The 21,948-nt window shown below is 33.9% G+C and overlaps 1 protein-coding gene across 1 annotated transcript in view; it reads right to left on the bottom strand.

Moving 5' to 3' along the window:
• Window positions 1-16: 16 nt before the first annotated feature.
• LOC132745631 (uncharacterized) overlaps window positions 17-21,948 on the bottom strand; it is a 54,841-nt gene continuing 32,909 nt past the window's right edge. Inside the window, exons 2-6 of the mRNA XM_060734580.1 lie at window positions 10,119-10,259; window positions 9,426-9,557; window positions 9,144-9,229; window positions 1,766-1,992; window positions 17-51 (exon numbers count right to left, since the gene is read on the bottom strand). Coding sequence (XP_060590563.1) covers window positions 17-51; window positions 1,766-1,992; window positions 9,144-9,229; window positions 9,426-9,557; window positions 10,119-10,259 — 621 coding nt within the window. The remainder of the gene's footprint in view (window positions 52-1,765; window positions 1,993-9,143; window positions 9,230-9,425; window positions 9,558-10,118; window positions 10,260-21,948) is intronic.

Genomic DNA, 21,948 nt, shown 5'->3' with positions numbered 1-21,948 from the left:
ATCTTATCAAAAGAACTTAATGTTTCTGAGAATATCCTTGCTGAAACGATCCTGATGGATATTAAAACATTTATGTTAAATATGTTGTAAAGTTGGATTCCAACTACAACAGGTTATATAATCATTACATAATGTTATATAATATTACTCAAGAAGTAAATCATATATAATCTTCATAAATATTAAGGGTTTAAACTTTAATTTAGGTTTAAGTTTAATCATATTGAACATGCTTTGTTTTATTGACATTTCATTCTTATCTTGTATTGAGTAATAACATGATACACTCTTTAACAGTAACACAGCATGGCAGAAGACTCTTTACATACAATATATAGAGAATCAGGTACACTGACCTTTAAACTTAGTGAGATACATATTGTTAATTTAGCATTTGCATGATTTACAAATTATGCTTGTAAATATGATTATTAGTTTCTAGTTTTATTGTTTAGAATATTTTTGTAAAAGTTAATTACTTTATTGTTTTTATAATCATGGTCAATTGATACTGTTGCAAAATTTTCCATGAATCATAATCTATTTTTAGAATAGTTATGTAAAGTACTGATAAGCCTAGAGCATTTGTTAAGTAAATTTTGATTGGCTATAATTTGACCAGTCAGATAAGTTGTTACATACAGTGCCACCTGTAGGTAGATGCTAGCTCCCTCTGGGATTCAGAAGTCCATTTATACAAACATCTCAGGAAATTTTGTCATTCTGCTGCTAATTTTTGGAAAAGTAAGATCTCTAAAAGCTCTCTAAGGTTAATTAATTAATTATTTAATTTATTTTAGGCACTTTGGCATTTAAATGAACCTTAGAGATTATCTAAATTCACTAAAACATTTTTGATAAATTTGTAAGTTATTTTAGTAATTATTTTTGACAAAATTAATTAAGATTAATTAATATATTTTCCTTGTTTAAGTGGCAGCCATCTTGAATTATTAGATCTTTATTTTTTGTTGATATAGATTAAAACAGGGCTTGCTACTATTCAGATTTATTAGTTTAACAGCACAGAATCATTAAGGTTATTTTTCATATTTTCATTTATAACAGTTTAAACAACTTTCAACTGATTTAAATCTTTTATTCACTAGTTTATTTTGATTATCATATTTTTGGTTAATTACAAACAGTTTATATTAAAGTACATTTTGTCAACTTGTTTAGTTTTAAGTAACTTTTAGTTAAGTGTAAATAAAAACTTAGTTCATTAAAAATTTGGTTGATTTAAATTTATTCAACATTTGTGTTTTATTTCCCTTTGCATTCAAAGGGTGGTGTCATCCTGACGATTAGATTTTTCCCCATTAAAGAGTACTCCTGAGCAAACTAAGAAAATTAAAAGTATATATTAGGTAATAAGTAACTAAATTCTATTTATAGAAAACTTAAGGCTTTTCATTTTCAACACCACAACAATGGTGCCAAGTGGGAAAGAGGCCTGCTTCTATTTTTAGAAACACTTATTAACATATTTTTAATCACCACAACAAATAGAATGTGATATTCTCATATTTTTAGCTCACCTGACCACGACATTGGTCTGCAAGTTTGTTTTGATGATTTCTTGGTCAAGTCATGACATTGCTTGGATTTGGGTGATGGTTCAGGGCTATCATGGCCCTCTTGTTTAAAATTATACCCGGTATATAGTTTGTCATCTTAGTGCAGTAATAGGTAAAATTCTATTAAATTTAATATAAGTGAATATGTAACTACATTAAGGAAATGATATATACATATGACTCACCCGAATTGGCGATAAAATCTTCCCGTTTGGATTTCAATTGCTCCATCTTTTCTTCTTTCTTTTCTTTACTCGACTGTAACGCCTTTAAATCTTCGCTGTCTTCTTTTAACATGCGTTTTTCCCTGTTCATTTCAACTTCTATTTCACTTCCTCTTATTTGAATTTCTTTATTTTTCTTATTTATATACGTTCTCTCCTTATTCACAGCTTTCTTTATATCGTAGTATCTGCAAACATAATATGTTATAGAAATAGATATATTTGGAAATCAATGCGTACTCAATATAAACGAATAATAAACATCTTACTTCAAATTTCATAAACAATTGAGTCAGTATATTTTATAAGTTGTATCAAACTCTTTTCCGGAATCTGGCGAATTTCGAGTCATGGTAATTTTTCTGCTGTGTTTACTAAAATCATTTAAAGTTTTATTTAAGGAGGTTATGACCCTTCTATTGTAAGACATATTATAGCTTAGTGTTCAACCCTTTTTTAGTTGGACACTACACTTTCCTCTTTTGATTGCATTTGACGGACCAAGTGGGAGACTTATGATGGACAGTTCTTTAAATCCTTTGGGACTGAATTGCATTAATATTCGTCTTCTGCCTTGCTTCGTCGGGCCCTAGTAGGTGATTTTGTTAGTTGCTCTGTCTTCCTTTAAGACATTGAGTAATTTTGTTATGGTCATTGGGTTTCTTTTATATGTTTCTACTATATAATCATTTAAGTGATTTACTTAGTTCACGTTTTGTAACCAAAACAACTGATGAAATTTCAATTGCCGGGAATTCATTTATTTACATTGCCTCGTTTATATGAATATGGTGGGGCTAAGAGTGAGGTTTTGTGCACTATTAACCGGTGGTTTAAACTCCCACTAGTACTTATGCTGCTGACTGTTCCAAGGCGCGCCCCTCTGTGTTCCTCAGATGTATGTCTTGTTGTTTCATACTGTTTTGGTGACACTTTTGTTGGCGTCCCTTGTTGTTTTCTCGTCTACGGTAAGTATATTCCCTTTTGCCCCTAGTTTTATTTCTTTAATGTGTCCTCCTCCTTCCACGAATCTCCTATACCTTTTCCCTGTGCCCTTTTACTAACTGGGCATATCAATCAATCATTTACTTTTTTCTTTGAATTTGATTTCCTTGTCGGTTACTATTATTTCTTATGCATTATTTTAGTGATAGGTCTATCCGCGCTCTGCCTCGCACCCTGTCCCGTTTTTGTTTCGGGTCCTCCTAGCTCCTTACCACTGGTTCTTGTTGCTGGATCGTGTGGGGGTTGTGTTGATTGAGCGCCGCCTTTCTTTTTTGATTTTGTTTATCATATCTTAAATTGCATTGTTATTATTTTTATATGAACAGAGTTTTTACGAAATATATGTTTAACATACATGAGTTGTAAATGAAAACTTAGTATTATGTTAAAAAAAAACGTATTAAGCGGTTATATATTTAGAAGGTTTAATCAATATATTCATATATAAAGTCGGTTTTATTGAGTCCATTCATAGACGGCACTGGAAAGCGCAAGTTACTATCCAATCCCCAAGCACCGGCTTCAGCAGAGTTCAACATTTAAACGCGAAATTGGTTTAATTTTGAATTTAGAAACATCTGCAAATGTGTTCATATGGTAGTTATCATGGAACCTTCAATTCGACACAGTAGTGCCATTCCATGAAAAACGGTCTCAAAGTAAAAGAATGCGTGTGCCCTTAACGTGAAAAACAATGGGCGGAACTAAATAAAATGGATTTTTACCGGGGATCTGAAATAAAAGTTTTAGACGTTTTTTCCAACATGGAATATTTTTTTCTCAATCAAAATAGAGGAAAGAGACACAGGGTGCCAAGTCTGGTGACTACGATGGACGTCTAAGTACAATCACTCGTTTTTTCTCAAGAGAAATAAAAGTAGCTCCCTTTTGTGGTAGAGCGGTGTCAAGCAGAAAATATATTTTTTTCACACTATTCGAAGAAAAACTTTTATTGAGGTGTTTTTCGATGTCCTTACTATGAGAACTTTATAATACTCGAATATAACAGATCCACCTCTCGAAAAAGTTATTTGGTATCGAACGTACAATGCTTTCTTGACACTTGTTAATCGCTTACCGATACATTATGATACATGATAGACGAACATTTGCGGTGGCCCAAATGTTATTGTTGCACGTGCAAACTGGTGAATAAACGTATAAAATTAGTATTATAAAACATTTTAATGTATTTTATTTTCAGGCGCATTTAACTAGCTCATTCTTCGGATCAGATGTTAACAAATTGGGAGCCTATCTAATTTGACAGTTATTCGCCTTACTTTAAAGTGATCCGTCATAGGAATGACAGCCTTATACGAACAACCGAACCTACTTTGTACGGAGAAACGTGTTTCTATGGCATGCACATTTAAGTATATTAAATCTTAAAACTTTATTTTCATTCTTCAGGTTAAAAGAATCACGAAACATTTACGAACATGTTTAAAAGTATGTATTGATAAATATCAATATGATCACATAGGTTCTACACGTCTAATAAACCTGTTTTAAATTACAATTTGAAATTACCAGTAGATCTCGCTAGAATATATTTCAACAAACAAAATATTTTCTACTCCTGAATCGTGACAAATCGGTTTTATTTAGGACAATAGTACTCAACAATACGATGTAACGTTAAGTAATTAAAAGTCCTAACAACGTTTTTACAAAAGCAAAGTTATTCAAATCATTGATTAAGAATGTTATATACTGTGGGATCAGAATAGTCATTCAAAGAATGAAACCACTAACACTGTAATAAACAGATGTATGAGATTAACCTTGATCCATATCCTATGGTAAGTACATAGGGACTGATCTAAGCTGTGCAGGTAAAGCCTCGTCCTTTTCCTATTTTACGTGTCTCTTATAACAATAAATATAACAATATAATTTATTCATGGTTTATTATTTAAAAGCTAGCATGTCGAACGATTAGTTTACCAAATTATTTCAATCACATGAATGCAAAGAACATTTCCGTGGCTCAGAACAATCAACGTATATTTTGTTGTGTATCTAATATATATCGTGTAATACTTTGATATTTTTACATAACGATCATAATGGGGCTCTCTTGATCATATATGAACGGTCTTCCATTTTCGTTCAGAATGTTTACGTTTTGAAACCAACACGGTAACTTTGCGTTGTCTGGTACTACTACTAAAGCTCGCTCGTGGATACTTTTGAATAAATGTGTTGTTAGTAACCGTACCCTAACAACCATACCTCATTTCCTAAAACGCTTTACAGGGAAATTATTTTACTCGTTTTACAGGTACCATACTATGAATTTGAAACAACGCATAAAAATATTTTTTCTAGCCTATGCATTCCTGTCGCTTGAAATATATAAATAATAGAACGCTGCCTTTCCTTGTTGATCTTGTTTATCATATTCAATGTCTAACACCGATTCCCACAGACATTTTCCGCATGCAAGAAGAAATCTGAAATCTAATGAGTGTCCAGTAAACGTGACAGCACCAACAGCGTTCTCATATTCACTTCTGCCGATACCATCATCGAGAGATATTACAGTTTATGACCGTTTCTTGTAAGGAATATGATTAGGATTGGTTACATTTTCGAAAGTATGTGAGAAGGTGTATTAATGCCGAAAAACAGTGAATTAAAAATAAAATGTAATTTCTCTCCCTTTTCCGTATTCATGTCACCTGGAGCTGCGCAATGATATGTAAAAACTAAAACATGATGGTATGCACGTTTCAAATTGTATGTGAAAAGAAGAAATGAACTGAGATCGAATGATATTTCTACTACGTTGACATCTTCAAATTTAACTGTAAAATAGGATATATATATCAAAAGTCAAGAACCATAAAGGGCTTGACTTTTTAAAGCGACCGTCACCGGATTCATGGTGCAAAATTTGCTAAATACCTTACAACAAACCCTTTTTATTAATAATTAACTCACCTGAGCTAGCTCAGGGTGAGCTTTAAGGATCGTTGAATGTCCGTCGTCCGTCGTCTGTCGTCCGTCCACAATTGTTCGTTAACACTCTAGCGGTCACATTTTTGCCTCAATCATCATCAAACTTTGTCAGGATGCTTATCTAGGTAATAGCTCGGATGAGTTTGAACATGGGTCATCTCGGATGAAAAACTAGGTCACAAGAGCTAAAAATAGAAAAACCTTGTTTACACTCTAGCGGTCATATTTTTGCCTTAATTATCATCAAACTTTGCCAGGATGCTTCCAAGGTAATAGCTCAAATGCGTTTGAACATGGGTCATCTCAGATGAAAAACTAGGTCACAGGAGTTATAAAAAGAAAAACATTGTTAACACTCTAGCGGTCACATTTTTATTCAATTATCATTAAACTTGGTCAGGATGCTTGTCTAGGTTAGAGCTCAGATAAGCTCGAACATGTGTAATCTCGGATGAAAAACTAGGTCATGAGCTAAAAATAGAAAAATCTTGTAAACACTCTAGTGGCTACTGTTTTTATCCAAATATTCTGGAAATTGGTCTGAAAGTTTGTTTTGATAATTTCTAGGTCAAGTTTGAACATGGGTCATCTCGGATGAAAAACTAGGTCACATCGCTCAAATATGCAAAAACCTTGTTAACACTCAAGTGGTCACATTTTTTATTCAATTATCATCAAACTTGGTCAGGATGCTTGTCTAGGTTATTGCTCGAATGAGTTCAAACATGGGTTATCTCGGATGAAAAACCAGGTCACAGGAGCTAAAAATAGACAAATATTGTGTTAACACTCTAGTGGCTACTGTTTTGATCCAAATATCCTGGAAATTTGCCTGAAAGTTTGTTTTGATGACTTCTAGATCAAGTTCGAATATGGGTCACGTTGGGTCAAAAACTAGGTCACAATGCTCAAATATGGAAAACCTTGTTGACACTCTAGTGGTCACATTTTTGATTCACCTGTCATGAAACTAATGGTCAGAATGCTTGTCGGATCAGTTCGATGGGTCAGGTGAGCGATGTAGTGCCATCTTTACCCTCTTGTTCAATTTATTTTTCAACGAAAACAGGTTCTCTCGTCGAGCTTTTTTTTAATAACCTTATTCGATAACGTCTTAATATGCCTTCTATCAATAGCTTTTCCCACAATGGCAAACTCTCTTTTTTCTACCGTATTACTAGTATTAGAAGCTCTGTCTGAACATTCTAGCGAACCACCCTGTGCCCAGTTTCCCACAAATAATATATAGCCCGGATCTGCGCGGTGTCGATTTTGTCAATAACGTTGCCATTGACATCTTGGAATGACCTGTAAAAGTGCCGCTTGACTTCTGGTAAGGAACCGTTTTTGCACTAGGTGATTTTATTTGCTCCTTATTTTTGAGTTTCCTGCTCGCTCCTGTTTTGGCCTTAATTATTCTACGCTTATCGTTTGAATCATCAGCAAACAATTAATTTTTTCATTCTCTACAACGTGTTTCCAGACTAGGTCTGAAGAATCAGGCAAACGTATCAACTTTTGTCTATGAGCCACAAAGGCTTGCACGACATTATATTTATGTGTATAAATGTTATGTGGTACTTTTAGTTTCTTCTATTTGGCCATTTTCAACTTGGGTGGTTCCAGTATTCCTATTTGAATACTGTATAATCACCCTTAGGATATGTTGACTGCTTTTTAAATTTGTCTTTTGACGTCTTATCTGTGATATGCAGGCTTCATAACCTCAGATCCCCTCTCAAAATTTAATTTTACTTAGTTCCGCCCATTGTTTTTTCGTTTAGGGCAAAAGCATTTTTTTACTTGGGGACCATACGCCGCTTTTCATGGAATGGCACTACTGTGTCACATTGAAGGTTCCATGATAACCGCCGTATGAACACATCTGCGGATGTTTCTAATTTCAAAATTTCACAATTTTCGTGTTAAATGTTGAATTCTGCTTAAGCCGGTGCTTAGGGGCGTGGACGGTTACTTGCACTTTACAGTACCGTTCATGAACAGGCTCAATCAAACCGATCCTGCAACATTTTCAATTTTGTTATGTTGGACTTTCTTTAGGGGTTATGTTTTTCTGTATTCTATTGCGTTTGTGCTAGTTTTTGTCTAGCTTTGTCGACTTCTGCTAACACTGCGGCTTGTTCGGCCTCTTCGAGTGTCATACTTTGTTTGCTATTGTACTTAAATGGCCATATTGTAAGCCAGAACGCCAGAAAAAAATATAGAAAATTAAGTATACTGGTTTGAAAAAATCTAGAACTCATCTTTTCCATAAATGTATATATACCGCAGCATAGATAGCCTCACACGTTCGTTAACAATCTCTTGGATATTTCCAACGTGATGTTCGTTCATGGTGAAGGCGAATTGTTTTGTTTAAACATGTATTGTATGTTATATTTCCGATCCTTAAAGGTCGTTCAGTACTGTGTTTGTGGTATTTTAAGTTATAATTTTTCGGCTATTTTTCAGTTGGTTGGTTCCAATATTCCTACTTGAATACTGTATACTCACCCTTACGATATGTTGCCTTTATTTTAAAGTTATCTAAGTTATCTATTAGCGTATTGTCTGTGATAAACAGGCTTCATAACCGCAGATTTCCTTGCAAAATTTTATTATATTTAGTTTCGCCAATTGTTTTCTCGTTAAGGCTCACGCATTGTTTTACTTTGTGACAATACGCCGCTATTCGTGGAATGGCGCTTACGTGTCAGATTGAAAGTTCCATGATAACCATCGTATGATAACATCTGCGGATGTTTCTAAATTAACAAAAATCACCATTACCATGATTAAATGTTGAATTCTTCATGAGCCTACAACGTTTACAGATTTGTCGTTTTGGACTTTCCTTAGGAATTCCTTATTTCTCTTTGCTTTTTCCATTTCTGATGTTGCAACGTATAACTTATTCCAACAAGCAATACCCACAAAACAAAAAACAATTACTCACGAACCGTGAAAAACATGTTTTGTTGTATAATGTCCGTGAGGACAATAGTTCAAAACTAACTATATGATGTAATGTACTTAAAATTTATATGGCATTACTTAATGACCAACCCTCAAATTTAACTGAATACTAGTAATCTGAATAGTCTCGCATTAAATTGCATATCTGTTTAGACATATTTTGCATTTATTTTAGGGGTGTACGTGGTCGAGTGGTTTAAGTCATTGACTTCAAACCACTTACTCGCCTCACCACTGTAGGTTTGAACTCCACCGACGACTTTATATTGTGAGGAAGCTATCGAATGCGTTTGTGCGACGTAAAACCCAACAGCATGTTTGTTTATATCAGAACATTAAGTGTAATAATTGGTGGCTCAAAAGTGCTATTGTAACAACAGTACGAACATACTTGTCTATTGTTTTGTCTGTCTTCGAGATCATTTCATCGACGTACGTCAATACTTTTTTCAATGTTTTCATGACCAGCAACTCTTTCTGCATATTATAAAAATAAAACATTGGAAAATAAAGGAGTTTACAAATTGTTATAATTTTTTTATTTCGAAAAGAAATATATGATTTCGAAAAGAAATATTTATGTTAAGTTCAATATCGTTTCAACATCTTAAGTCCTGAATTTGTTTAAGTATTCAAAATGATGTGTAAAAGACGGCTTTAGTTCACAGTTTACCTTTTTCTTGATTCCAGTTTGAATGATTGGGAGCATCGTATGAATCACATGTAGAGCCGTCCCTTGGTATTCCTTCACCAGACTGTGGGTCTTCAGATGTTGGTCTTGGGACTCATTTGCTGTCATGCGTACCTACAAAATGTTATATACATGAAACAAATAATTCAATGCACATGTTCATAAAATATTTTTAGCATCCAAGTATGGAATGGAAGTAAATGAAAAAAAAATCAAAAGCTTTGATTAAGATATAAACATCCATACATTTTATAGAGACTTTAAAACTTATTTTATTACAAAGGTTAAATTAACCTTTTATTCACATATAAAATTGAAAAAAAAAAACTAAGTAAATTTATCCTGTTTCTATTGACAATGTATAATTGACAAAACCTTACAACGATTGTAATTTGAATAGCGTTGTATGCATTACGGCAAAATCGTCTAATCTGATTTTTTTCATAGAATTTGGTATTGAAGCCGGGTATATTATAATAAATAATATCATAGTTGATATACTTAAAGTATCTTTTAATAAATGATTAATTTTAAATTGTCAAAATTTGGTTAAACAGATCGGAAGAACTCATATGCATGTTGGTTTTTCACCGTTTGTGCAGATGCTAATTTACATGTTTATCAGATTTATGTGTCCTGGATTGAACGGCTGCCTAGGCTAAAATTGAATCCTACCTCACTTGCAATGTCTGGATCATCACGCAGTGCCAAATGAGCAAGCTCGAGGAATTGTGCAGCTTGTTTTTGTGATGAAAGCAGCTCTGTCAACAAATCTGACTCGAAAACCACTTCTGTATGTTCCACACATGCTGTGTCCTTTTAAGATCAAAACATTATGCTAATGAAAATTATTCAGGATTATTTTCTTTCTGCAAGATACAGGTACTAGTATTGTCATTGAAACGTTACTTTCGGCACTATAAGTTTATAAAGCAAAATAGATATATATATATATATATATATAAATAGATGTCACAGTTGCAAATTTACATAATATAAAACAATTGTTATATTAATAAAAAATATACATAATATGTAGAGTGACTTGGGGGTCACAGGGGATTAATACTCGTCTAATGTCAATATCGTCGTTCACAACGTCGTGTAGTCAAAACCAGCAATCTACGTCTACGCCACCAGTCCAATACCGCCCAGGGTCTACAGGACGTAAAGGTCTTACACCGTAACTACAAACGATAAAGCATCTACAGATTGTCAGAATACAGATATGTATGACTTTTTGAAAACTATGCAAAGTGATTTAACTACCCAGAATAATAATGTTTCTTCCGATTTTAATAAATTAAATGCCAAGTTAAATACTGTATTAACCACAGTGAATGAGCTTAAGACTGATTATGAATCATTAAAACAGGAAAATATCAAATGTGTGATATGAGAAATGAATTAGACCAGTTTGAGAATAACTCTAGAAGGAATAATATACATATTAATGGTATCAAAGGAAAGATTGATAAACGGTGGTCTGTTACTGAAGATAAACTTTTCTCAGAAATGACTTAAATTTTGGTAACAAAGCAGATGAGTTCGATATTTACCGAGCCCACAGGATTAAGTCGAGTGAGAGTAATGCCTGTACAATAATTGTCCGTTTTGTTCGGTTTAAAGACTGTCAGCTTATTTTCAAGAGGGCTACACAATTATTTAAACCAGGCCAGCACACTCAGTATTCTGTACAGAAAGATTATTCAGATCATGTTAGGCGTCATCGAAAACTCCTTAAGTGAGCGAAGAAACGGACATTACGTATCTGTTAGTTTAACAAGCTTATAGTATACGATTGTATATACAAATTTGATGACCTCACTGATGAAATTGAAATGGTTGACAAACGATCAAGAACACGTGCATCACCACATGGTCGTGAGAACTACCCCACAAGCATCAATCAGCGATTGGTTGATTCTCAACATAGGAATCGTATATATGACAGCGGAACGACACGTGATAATCATCGATAAATAGAACGAGCTACGGGAATATCCGAAGATGATGTCGAGTTAGATTGTTTTCCGACTAGGAATTAGGCCAAGGTCCTGATAACAATATGAAAATAAATATTCATTAAATTTTTCATCATGGAACATTTGTGGTTTTAAAAAAACACACAAATAACTGTGAAATTATTAGGTTTTTTTTTAAAGAAATTTGATATTGAACATGTGTGCGAAACATGGGGTAAAGAATATGAGGACTTTGATAATTTTCAAAGTCATATATTCATTTTGATTTTATTAGAAATCTAAAACCAAGGTATAAGTGTATTTATTAAAAGTAGGTTGAGTAAATTAGTTTCTATACAGCGTATTTATGATCACTTTGAAAACTGTATCGTCTTATTTTGCAAATTATCAAACTACTTTCAATGTGATGATATTATTATGTATTTTACTTATATACCACATGAAGGGTCTTGTTTTTAAGATAATATTGATGTTAAAGAGGCAAAGATACAATGTAAGAGCACTAAGATATTATAAACTACGATTATCAACAATCAATGTTATATATTGCAGGAGACATGGATGTAAAGATTTTTTGAATTACATACCAAATCCTACACTAGATTATATTTTTCATAGTATTGAATGTGATTGTAGCAATTTTGATATTCCTTGGACAAATAAGGATATGTATCGAGGTAATAATTTCGGAAAATCATTAGTAAATATGCGTTGTCATTTTGATGTACACATTTTAAATTTTCTGGTGATAGAATTGGAGAAGTTACATGTTTTTCTAATAATGGTGCAAGTGTTGTGAATTATATGATTGCATCGACAGGGCGCTGTTTTCAAGGTTTTAAATAGGGATGAATCAGATTATTTTCCTATTTCATGTATTTTTGAGTTAAACACGAAATTTAATAAGCAGTCTCAAAATGAATATAATTCTCATCATAATCTACAGAATTTTAGATGGCGGTATTTTTTGACAGATACTTTTATTAGTAAGTTAAAATCTTTGTTGATCGAAAATAAGGCCTATATCGAAAGCTCTATTGCTGATAATGTAAACAGACAGGTTAACTTTGACCTACCAGGACGCTGGTGAATGTATGTTACGAACTTTTAGATTCGTATCTTCTCAACCATGGTGGGATGAGATATGTGATTACATGAAATCTGTGAAATATGAAGCTCTTAGGAAACTCCGATCATCAAATCTAGAGCTTGACTTGAAAGCATATAAGGACGAACGTAATGATTTTAAAAATCATTGCAATGTAAGGCTGTATGAGTATCAGAGAAATAAAAGGCAAGATTAAATAAATGCAGTTGGTAATGCTACCTTGCGCTGGAAAATTCTTAAACGGTATAAACCCGTTATAGTATAAACGCAGAAGAGTGGTTTTCTTATTTTCATAGTTTATTATTTAATGAGAACGTAACTACTGTAGATCACAATTTAGGTAACAAACCTATTCATGCAGACACTACAGCCAATTCTTTAAATTAGATGTTTACATTAGGAAAAATTATTTTGTCTATGTCAAAACTTTTTAATAACAAAAGCAGTGGTTTTGATGGAATCCAGGCTTAGTCTTACAAATACTCAATGGACGATGTTGCTCCAACTTTGTTTATATTGTTCAATTAAATTTTACAAACAGTCACCCAAAAATGCTACTTAATGCTATATGCTCTTGACAATGCTGGAAGACAAATGTTAAATTACTTATATATAAATATGGATTTGGATATGCATGGATATCACAAACTTTTGGTGATTGTAAAAAAAACGAATAAGTTTTACATAGATCAAAGGAGTTTGTAATAACTAAGCGCAAATATATTCACAATTATAATAAGACGATATGTCAAGAACAACACCTGCGCCACTACCTCCAAGGTCAAGGTCCCACTTAAAGGTTCAAGGTTAACAGAAACTGTTATAATTATGGTGTATTTGTGTCCCGTCCATAACTTCTTCATAGTTCAAGGGATTTTGAAAATATTTGGCACAAATAGTAACAACAATAAGACGATATGTCATGGACAACACCTGCGTCCTTACCTCCAAGGTCAAGGTCACACCTAGAGGTCAAAGCTTAACATAATAGATTTTTAAATTCCTTGTTTCATTTTATTTCTTTAATAGATTTATTGTTGCATTTGCAGATATAGCATTGATCATAATATTGGACTGAAAGTCCTGAGATCAATACCTCAATCTGTTAAAATAGCACAAATTTTATTATCCATATAAAACTTCCCTGAGGTAGGGGACATTGGTAACTCTGCTACAAATTTTTGTTCTATTATAATCAACGGGCTTCCGGAAGCCCTCTCTGGTTCTGGTTTGGTCATAAGACAGTTTGCCGATGACTCGATGACTCGGCGCGTGGAAAATAGGGTCCAATTTGGTCAAACTAGCAAAAGATGCACAGGCTGGTATGCACATGTAGTTTGATTTTTACGCATACTTTTGAATAGAAAATTATCATTTGAGCACAATGTCTCAGATTTGGTTACAAGGTGCCGTAAAGACTTAAACAGTATGCGTGTGCTAAGAGGCACTGATTTGGAACTGATAAAAACACCCTCTAGTCATCTATTAAATACGTTCAAAAATATATAATGGTGCACAAATCTATTATTGTGCTAGCAAAACTCAATTAAAAAGGTTAGATGGTATTCAAAACATCGCCCTTAGATTGGCCCTTGGTGTCCTAAGTAACACCCCAGGCTCAGACCAGGAGCTGGAGGCCAGATTCCACCATTAAGTGTAAGGCGACCAAACCCTTAAGTAATCTGCCAGAATTAAAAATAATAAATGTAATAATCCCGTAAATGACATTATTGGTTCAGGATACCAGATAAAGTTCATGTTTAAGAGCCCATCCCTCCCATTTCGTGCTGACACTAGCACAGGAATTTACAGAGGGTTGCGGCCTAAAGATATTGACACTAGTTGAGCGAGGGCCGGCCAGAGACTCGCTCTGGACACTCAAGTTACCAATTATAATTATACTAATTATATGGTGTCCAGCACACAGGCAGATAGGGCAGCCAAGGCCGTCTTAGCCTAAAAGATGTCACAGCGTCTATCTCACTCTCTCACACAGACGTTTATTCCATTATTAGAAAAAATGGCAAAATTAATTAATATCCAAGATAACAATATTAAAAATGTAAAAAATACAGTTGGGTTAACTCGCCCTATAAATTATTCTTCTGACCGTATAATAGATAGAATTATTACCAGACTAAGAATTGATACAATTCTATTACAACTCTATTACTAGGCAGTGGGAAACAGATCCAAAATGTCCCCAATGTTGAGTGAGATTTGACTCATATCAATTGCTGATTCACGGGTCTTGGCTTTACTTATAAAAAATTGTTGAATCCCCCTAAGTCTAAAAATAATGTAAATCCATTCTAGACTTTAAATTGACAGATAAAATCTAATAACCCAAATTATTAAACGACCTGAATCATATTTTGTTCATAATTCCGGTAACAAAGTAATCCCTCGGAAGCATTAATCACAACAAAATAACATAAGAATTGCAGACTCTCATAAACCTTAAAGATAAAAATTAATTATTTAAATAGCCATAGTACATACACCTATTAATCTTAAAAACCAATGTGGGCAGTGACCCAGTTTTCATACAAAAGTCTAGTACACAGGTTTTAACATAGCTATAATTAATCTCAATTAGTTAACTAACTAAAAGTAGAGATAATTATACTTAATACAAATTTCCTGATATCACCGAGTTAAGGAAAATTTTACCCAATCTTAATTTCTTATGAAATCTTATATAGATAATATGGAACTATAATACTAATTAAAAGCTATATCTTATTGACAATAGAAGAAAACCCCAGTATAATACAATTATAAACAAAATAATTATAACCAATGTTCTATACTGCATATATTCCAACTATAATATATTACATGTATTAAATTCCATATGAATGGGGTTAATTACTCTTTCCTTAACCCTCTTTTCTAAACCCCTCAGGAAATCAAAGTACAGAAGTCGCTGAATTTATTTGGGGCTCAAAAAGTCAGAAAGGTGAAGGTTGTGAGATTATTAACCAATTTGTGTTTATATAGTGCCTGCAATGCTTTCCAGTGTATTAACTGTAGTAATATGGCTATAAGACTGCAACACTGATATTCAATTCAATGTTTATTTGACTTCAACAATAAAAAATTCTGGAAACAAAGTGATCCCTCGGAAGCATTAATCACAACAAAATAACATAAGAATTGCAGACTCGGTTTGATTGAGTCTGTACATGAGGGATAATGAATAAGTGCAACATCCCTCACGCCCCCTAGCACCGGATTGAGCGGTACTCAAGAGCGGTACTCAATTCTCAACACTTTATAGTGTTGGCATCAATGATCCCGAAGGACCGGAAAATATAACAACACTGAAGTGAAGTACGGGGCAACTTTTTACGGCTGCCACACGGCACTTGACACCTGCTGTTGTGAAGTACAAAATTCTTGAAACAAAGTGATCCCTCGGAAGCATTAATCACAACAAAATAACATAAGAATTGCAGACTCGGTTTGATTGAGTCTGTACATGATGGATAATGAATAAGTGCAACATCCCTCACGCCCCCTAGCACCGGATTGAGCGGTACTCAAGAGCGGTACTCAATTCTAAACACTTTATAGTGTTGGCATCAATGATCCCGAAGGACCAAAAACTGAAATGCCTTAACTAAGATTTGAAATCTAGACCTCTCGATTCCTAAGCGAGCGTACAAACTCATCGGCCATGGTGCAGTTATATATTAACGGCCTGAAGAAAACCATATTATTCTAAATTAGGGTTTGTAACGACGCTAACTGTTGTTTAACACTTGTGTAAATAATCATGGCGCTTACTATAAGCATGTATATCTATAAAGAATATAAAGTTTCCTTTTAAAAGGAAAGGCTTGCACAGTTGTGCCTTCATCCCAACATATTTACTTGTTTTTATTTTTGTAAAAACGAATATTTTTGTCAAAACGATTTGAAATCTATTCTCTATTGTATAAAACCTAATAAAACGTGGATATCTATCTATCATACTGAGTGCAAATTTCATTTCCACTTCCTGACTTCGTTACGTGGTACCAATTAATAAGCATGTTCACAGATACGATGCGCTATCTATAGATCATCACGTGGTAAGGTTAATGATATGCATGAGCTATTTTTAGATTACCTCATTCAGTAGATCTAAATATAACTCGATCATGCACTAATATTCTGTGTGATTTGGACCACCCTTTGAAGACGGAATACTACTACAGTCAACATCCTCTATTGTATAAAACTAATATAGACAAAAAACAATTATAAAAGAAACTAACTTTTGCGTCTTGAAAAAAGAATTGAAACGGAACAATTCCGTTTATAATTTATTACGGTTTAAAATACGAATCCTATTATATAAACAAACTGGGATTACCGAAGTAACTAAAATAGCTTAGATTTCCATAATATTACTTCGTCTGATTCCGCAGTATAACGGAATCGCCCGAATTGATGCGATTGCAATCGGAACTACGTCGGCTATTATCATTAATCCGAAGAGTGACGGAAAAGGCCGAAAAGTTGCGATTGGCACGATTGCAGCTGGTTTCCCGTTCAATCATGCACATACAAATGTAAGCAGAAAACCACCTAACCGGAACAAGTTTTCCAAATGAAATGGCTTGCAGCCGTGGCTGCAAGCCAAAAACAATATTAGAAATCTTCGACCGTTCGGGAACTTTTTTGCTTGAAAATTAATGCGCCTGTCTTTTGACAATCTTTACGCAGTGATCTTCCCTGAATTAATCGGCATTAGAGTACACATAAAGGGAAGTAACCGCTTTAAAAAAGCGGACTACTTTCGGCATTTGCAATTAACAGCATCAGGGTCTGAAATTTCGCTACCATTATTTGTTTGGTCTGACGACCCAAACAAATAAAAATAAAGAGTGTATAAAGTAAAATAAATTTTTTGTAATTATTAACATATATATTTAAGCCTTTACCTCATATATACGCGAAACAACGCACTTTCGACCCCTTCCACATCCCTCTTTTAGGCCTTAAATAGTGAAAAAATGTCCTATTTGGGCCCTAAACATATGTTTTCGTTTGAAAATGTTGCTGAAAAAAGTGAGCACTTTTTTGCGCAGACCCCCATCTTAAATATATATCAGGGGGTTGCAATAGGCCCCCTTCTGTTTGGGGGGTTTGAAGTGGGCGACTGTCCCCCTGACCGCCAAGAAAAGTTTGGACTCGTGAGAGGCTAAAAATGACCACAGGTTGATCCTACGGTAACGTGTAACCAACTCTAAAAAGCCTTCGACTCTATCTCTATCCCATGAGAAGTTGCAGCACTTTGTAATAAATTTTGATGGAAAAATCAAGGCAAAATAGTGATTTTTGGCAATTTTGAGATGTCCTCTCGTTGCCAAAGTAAAAGGAAATTCAAGACTGAGCATGTCGTTACAAAGGCAATGGTCCAGTCAACATTTGTGCCAAGTTTGATTAGTATTGAACCATTTTTGATAGAAGTTTGAACTTGTAACAGTAGGTTTTTAATGAAAACGGCCATTTTTCACATAATGCTCATGAAGGAAAGGGTTAACTGACTAAATAAAATCCCAACAACTTCCTTCAAAAACTTAAAAAGTTATTGCAATTCTCCTATACAGTATATTGACTTTCTAAAAGAAATTTGCCAAATCACCTTTAAATGGGAAATTTCACCTACAGTAGATAAAACTTCCATCAAACTGTTATATTGGTAAGGTAACAACATTAACAAAGTATAATAGTTAACAGGCATATCTACGGACTTAAAACAGTAAATTTCAACAAATTTCACTGAAAAATTAAAAAGTATATTAAGCAAATTTCCTATGAGGCCTAAGAACCTGATATTTTATACACTAAATCATTACGAATTGGAAAATGTTACCCATTTTATATCTTATTAGGAACAAGAATTTGTAACAGAGATACCAACGTTTTATATGAAGCATAAAATTGTGCTATTTTAAAAGATTTAGGTATGGATCAAAGGACTTTCAGTCCAAAATAATGATCAGTGCTAGATCTGCAAATGCAACAATAAATCTATTAAAGAAATTAAATGAATGGTGAGCTTTGACCTCTTGGTGTGACCTTGATCTTGGAGGTAGGGGTCCTGGAGTTATGCATGGCATATCGTCTTATTATTGTAACTATTTGTACCAAGTATTTTCAAAATCCCTTAAACTATGAAAGTTATAGATGGGACACAAAATATACCCTCTAACAGACTATGTTAATCTTTGACCTGTACATGTGACCTTGACCTTTGAGGTAGGGACACTCATGTTACACATGACATATCATCGTATCATTGTGACTATTTGTGCCAAGTATTTTCAAAATCCCTTGATCTATGAAGAAGTTATGGAAGGTACACAAAATATACCATATTACAGACTCTGTTAACTTTTGACCTCTAAGTTTGACCTTGCCCTTTGAGGTAGAAGTGCATGTGTACTTGACATATCGTCTTATTATTGTGACTATTTATGCCAAGGTATTTCAAAATCCCTAGAATTATGAAGAAGTTCTAGATCAGACACAATATAAACCCTTTAACAGACTATGATAATTTTTGACCTCGAAATGTGACCTTGGCCTTGGAGGAAGAGATGCAGAAGTTGCGCATGACACATTGTCTTAGCATAGTGACTATTTGTGCCAAGTATTTTCAAAATCCTTTGATATATGAAAAAGTTATGGACCAGACGCAAAATAAATCCTAAAGCTTACTGTGTTATTTTTTTACCTCCAAATGTGACCTTGACCTTGGAAGTAGGTGACCGATTATTGCGCATGTCACACCATTTTATTATTGTGAACAATTGTGGCAAGTATTTACAAAATCCCTTCAAAGGTAAGAAAGTTATAGACGGGACACATTATATACCCTCAAATAGACAATGTTGACTTTAAATGAGCAGGTGCAACCTTGACCCTGAGGTAGGGATCTGGTTGCTGTCCATGACACATCGTCTTATGATAACAAACATTTGTGCCAAGTTATTTCAAATTCCTCTTATAAATGACAAAGTTATGGACCGGACACGAAATATACCCTGTAACAGACTATGTTCATCTTTGACCTTCAAGTGTGACCTTGACCTTGGAGGTAGGTAGCTGGTTGTTGCGCATATCACATCTACTTATTATTGTGAGCAGTTGTGGCAAATATTTACAAAATCCCTTCAAAGATAAAAAAGGTTATGGACCGGACATGACATATACTCTCAAATAGACAATGTTGACCTTGAATGAGCAAGTGCGACCTTGACTCTGGTGTTGCACATAACTCATCGTCCTATTATATCAAACATTTGTGCCAAGTTATTTCAAATTCTTTTGAGAAATGACAAAGTTATGGACCGGAAACGAAATATACCCTGTAACAGACTATGTTAATCTTTGACCTTTAAGCGTGACCTTGGGGGTAGGTGACTGGTTGTTGCGCAGACACATCTACTCATTATTGTGTGCAATTGTGGCAAGAATTTACAAAATCCCTTCAAAGATAAAAAAGTTATGGACCGGACACGACATATGCCCTCAAATAAACAATGTTGACCTTAAATGACAAAGTTATTGACCGGACACGATAGTATGACGGACGGACGGACGGAGCCTATTTCTATACCCCCTTTTTTCTTCAAAAAGGCGGAGGACAATTCAAAATAAACTAAGTTAACCATCATATATCTATTATATTGATAAACAGATACATATAAATGTCTAAAATAAGAAAACCCCAACAAAATTCATAAAATATTTTAAAAAGTTATGGCTATTTTCTTAGGACATGTAGGAAGCCCAACTTACTGTATCAAATACAAGAATATAAATAGTCCAAGGAAAAAACTCAAATAAATCACCTTTGCACTAAATTTCTTTCATACTGTTACTTTAACAGATTTAATTAACCTAATCAAAGTTGGACAGACCAAATTTGTATTTAAATAATTTTATGATCTTAATGACTTCTAGGCATAAATCTTATCAATACTTAGCTAAAATCTACTGTTTAAGGGCTTATATTACCAAATATTTACTAAATAACCAATTAGTATGAGTTATCTTCTCTCCTCTTTGAAATAAATTATAAATAGCTTACATCTTTTACTTCACCACCTTTCTGCATTATTTTTATGTAAACATACTATTAATAATGTATATAGTATATATGGGTGTTAGATAATAGACTATCTTTGGTCAATCAGCATAATATTCTATCAATTTCCTGGTTATTAGACATACAGTCGAAACTGTACTAACGGTCACCTCTTATCGGCGGTCACCTGACCTTAACGGCCATTTTGTGACGCTCCCGACGAAAACCACTCTATTTTATACATCTGTTCAACGGTCACCTGCTGTCCGCGGTCAACGGTCACCTAAAATGCTTCCCGAATCTTAAAGTCGGTCATCTTAAGCGGTCAGCCAAGTGAAACGGCCAGGCAATCTTCTGCGGTCAGCCAGGTGAAACGGCCAGGCAATCTTCTGCCATTTATTTTTAAAGATGACACGTGTCACGGATTAACAAAAGCTACTTGTCAGGTGCTAGTTATTAACACAAACCACAACATTTCAAGAAGTTTGCATAATTGCTCATCCGTGTCGTAATTACAAACGTTTGGAACGTCTCAACGCACTTGCAATTCGTTCTTTTGAGTTACTGTACGCTAGTTTTTTATTTTTCAATTTACTGATTTAAAGAAAAAAGAAAGAAGAAAAAAATGCATTGTCGATGGCAGAAAGAAATTTCAGTTTATCCCGATTCAGATAAATTTTGTGCGTACATGGTACTTACCAAAGAAATGAAAATTAATTACAGCGCCGATTGTCTAAATTCCTCAGTAATAAATTCATAAAAACACTTGCTCCATGTGTGAAAATAAAATTGCATAAATATAATGAGGTCACTGTTAAATCACACCCATTAAGTTTACACACTAGATAACCTCTAAGAGGTAACTAGCGGTCTCTTCAAATGAATCTTTGATGTTTACAAACCTGTAGCCCTGCTGTTTCAATCCGAAACATCAAAGGAAGTGCCGACACTTAGATGACGTGTACACAATATTCTATTGATTAAAAGTTAGAAAAAGAAACTGTCATACTCTTTTTGTGAAAAAAATATTACGCATTTTAAATTATTGTGCAAGAAGATATTTTTATGGGATAAATAGTTTCAATTATTGACATAATAAATCGTGAGTGCATTTGTTTATCTGTGTTACATTCATGTAAAGCTTTATATGTTGGAAGGATTGTGTACATGTTAAACCATTAAAAGCATACGTTTGTAAATGGTTAAAAACTGATGATGATGATGAATCAGACTGGTTTATTTATACTTAAATCAGATTTATTTTACAAAGAAATGAATAATTTATTTGGATAAAAACTGGATCCTCCATTCAGTAGCCACCTG

The sequence above is a fragment of the Ruditapes philippinarum genome, unplaced genomic scaffold (assembly GCF_026571515.1).
Source record: "Ruditapes philippinarum isolate M1 unplaced genomic scaffold, ASM2657151v2 ctg5002_1_1_1_1, whole genome shotgun sequence".
NCBI classification, from domain to species: Eukaryota; Metazoa; Mollusca; class Bivalvia; order Venerida; family Veneridae; genus Ruditapes; species Ruditapes philippinarum.
This window is presented reverse-complemented; position numbering and strand designations above follow the sequence as displayed.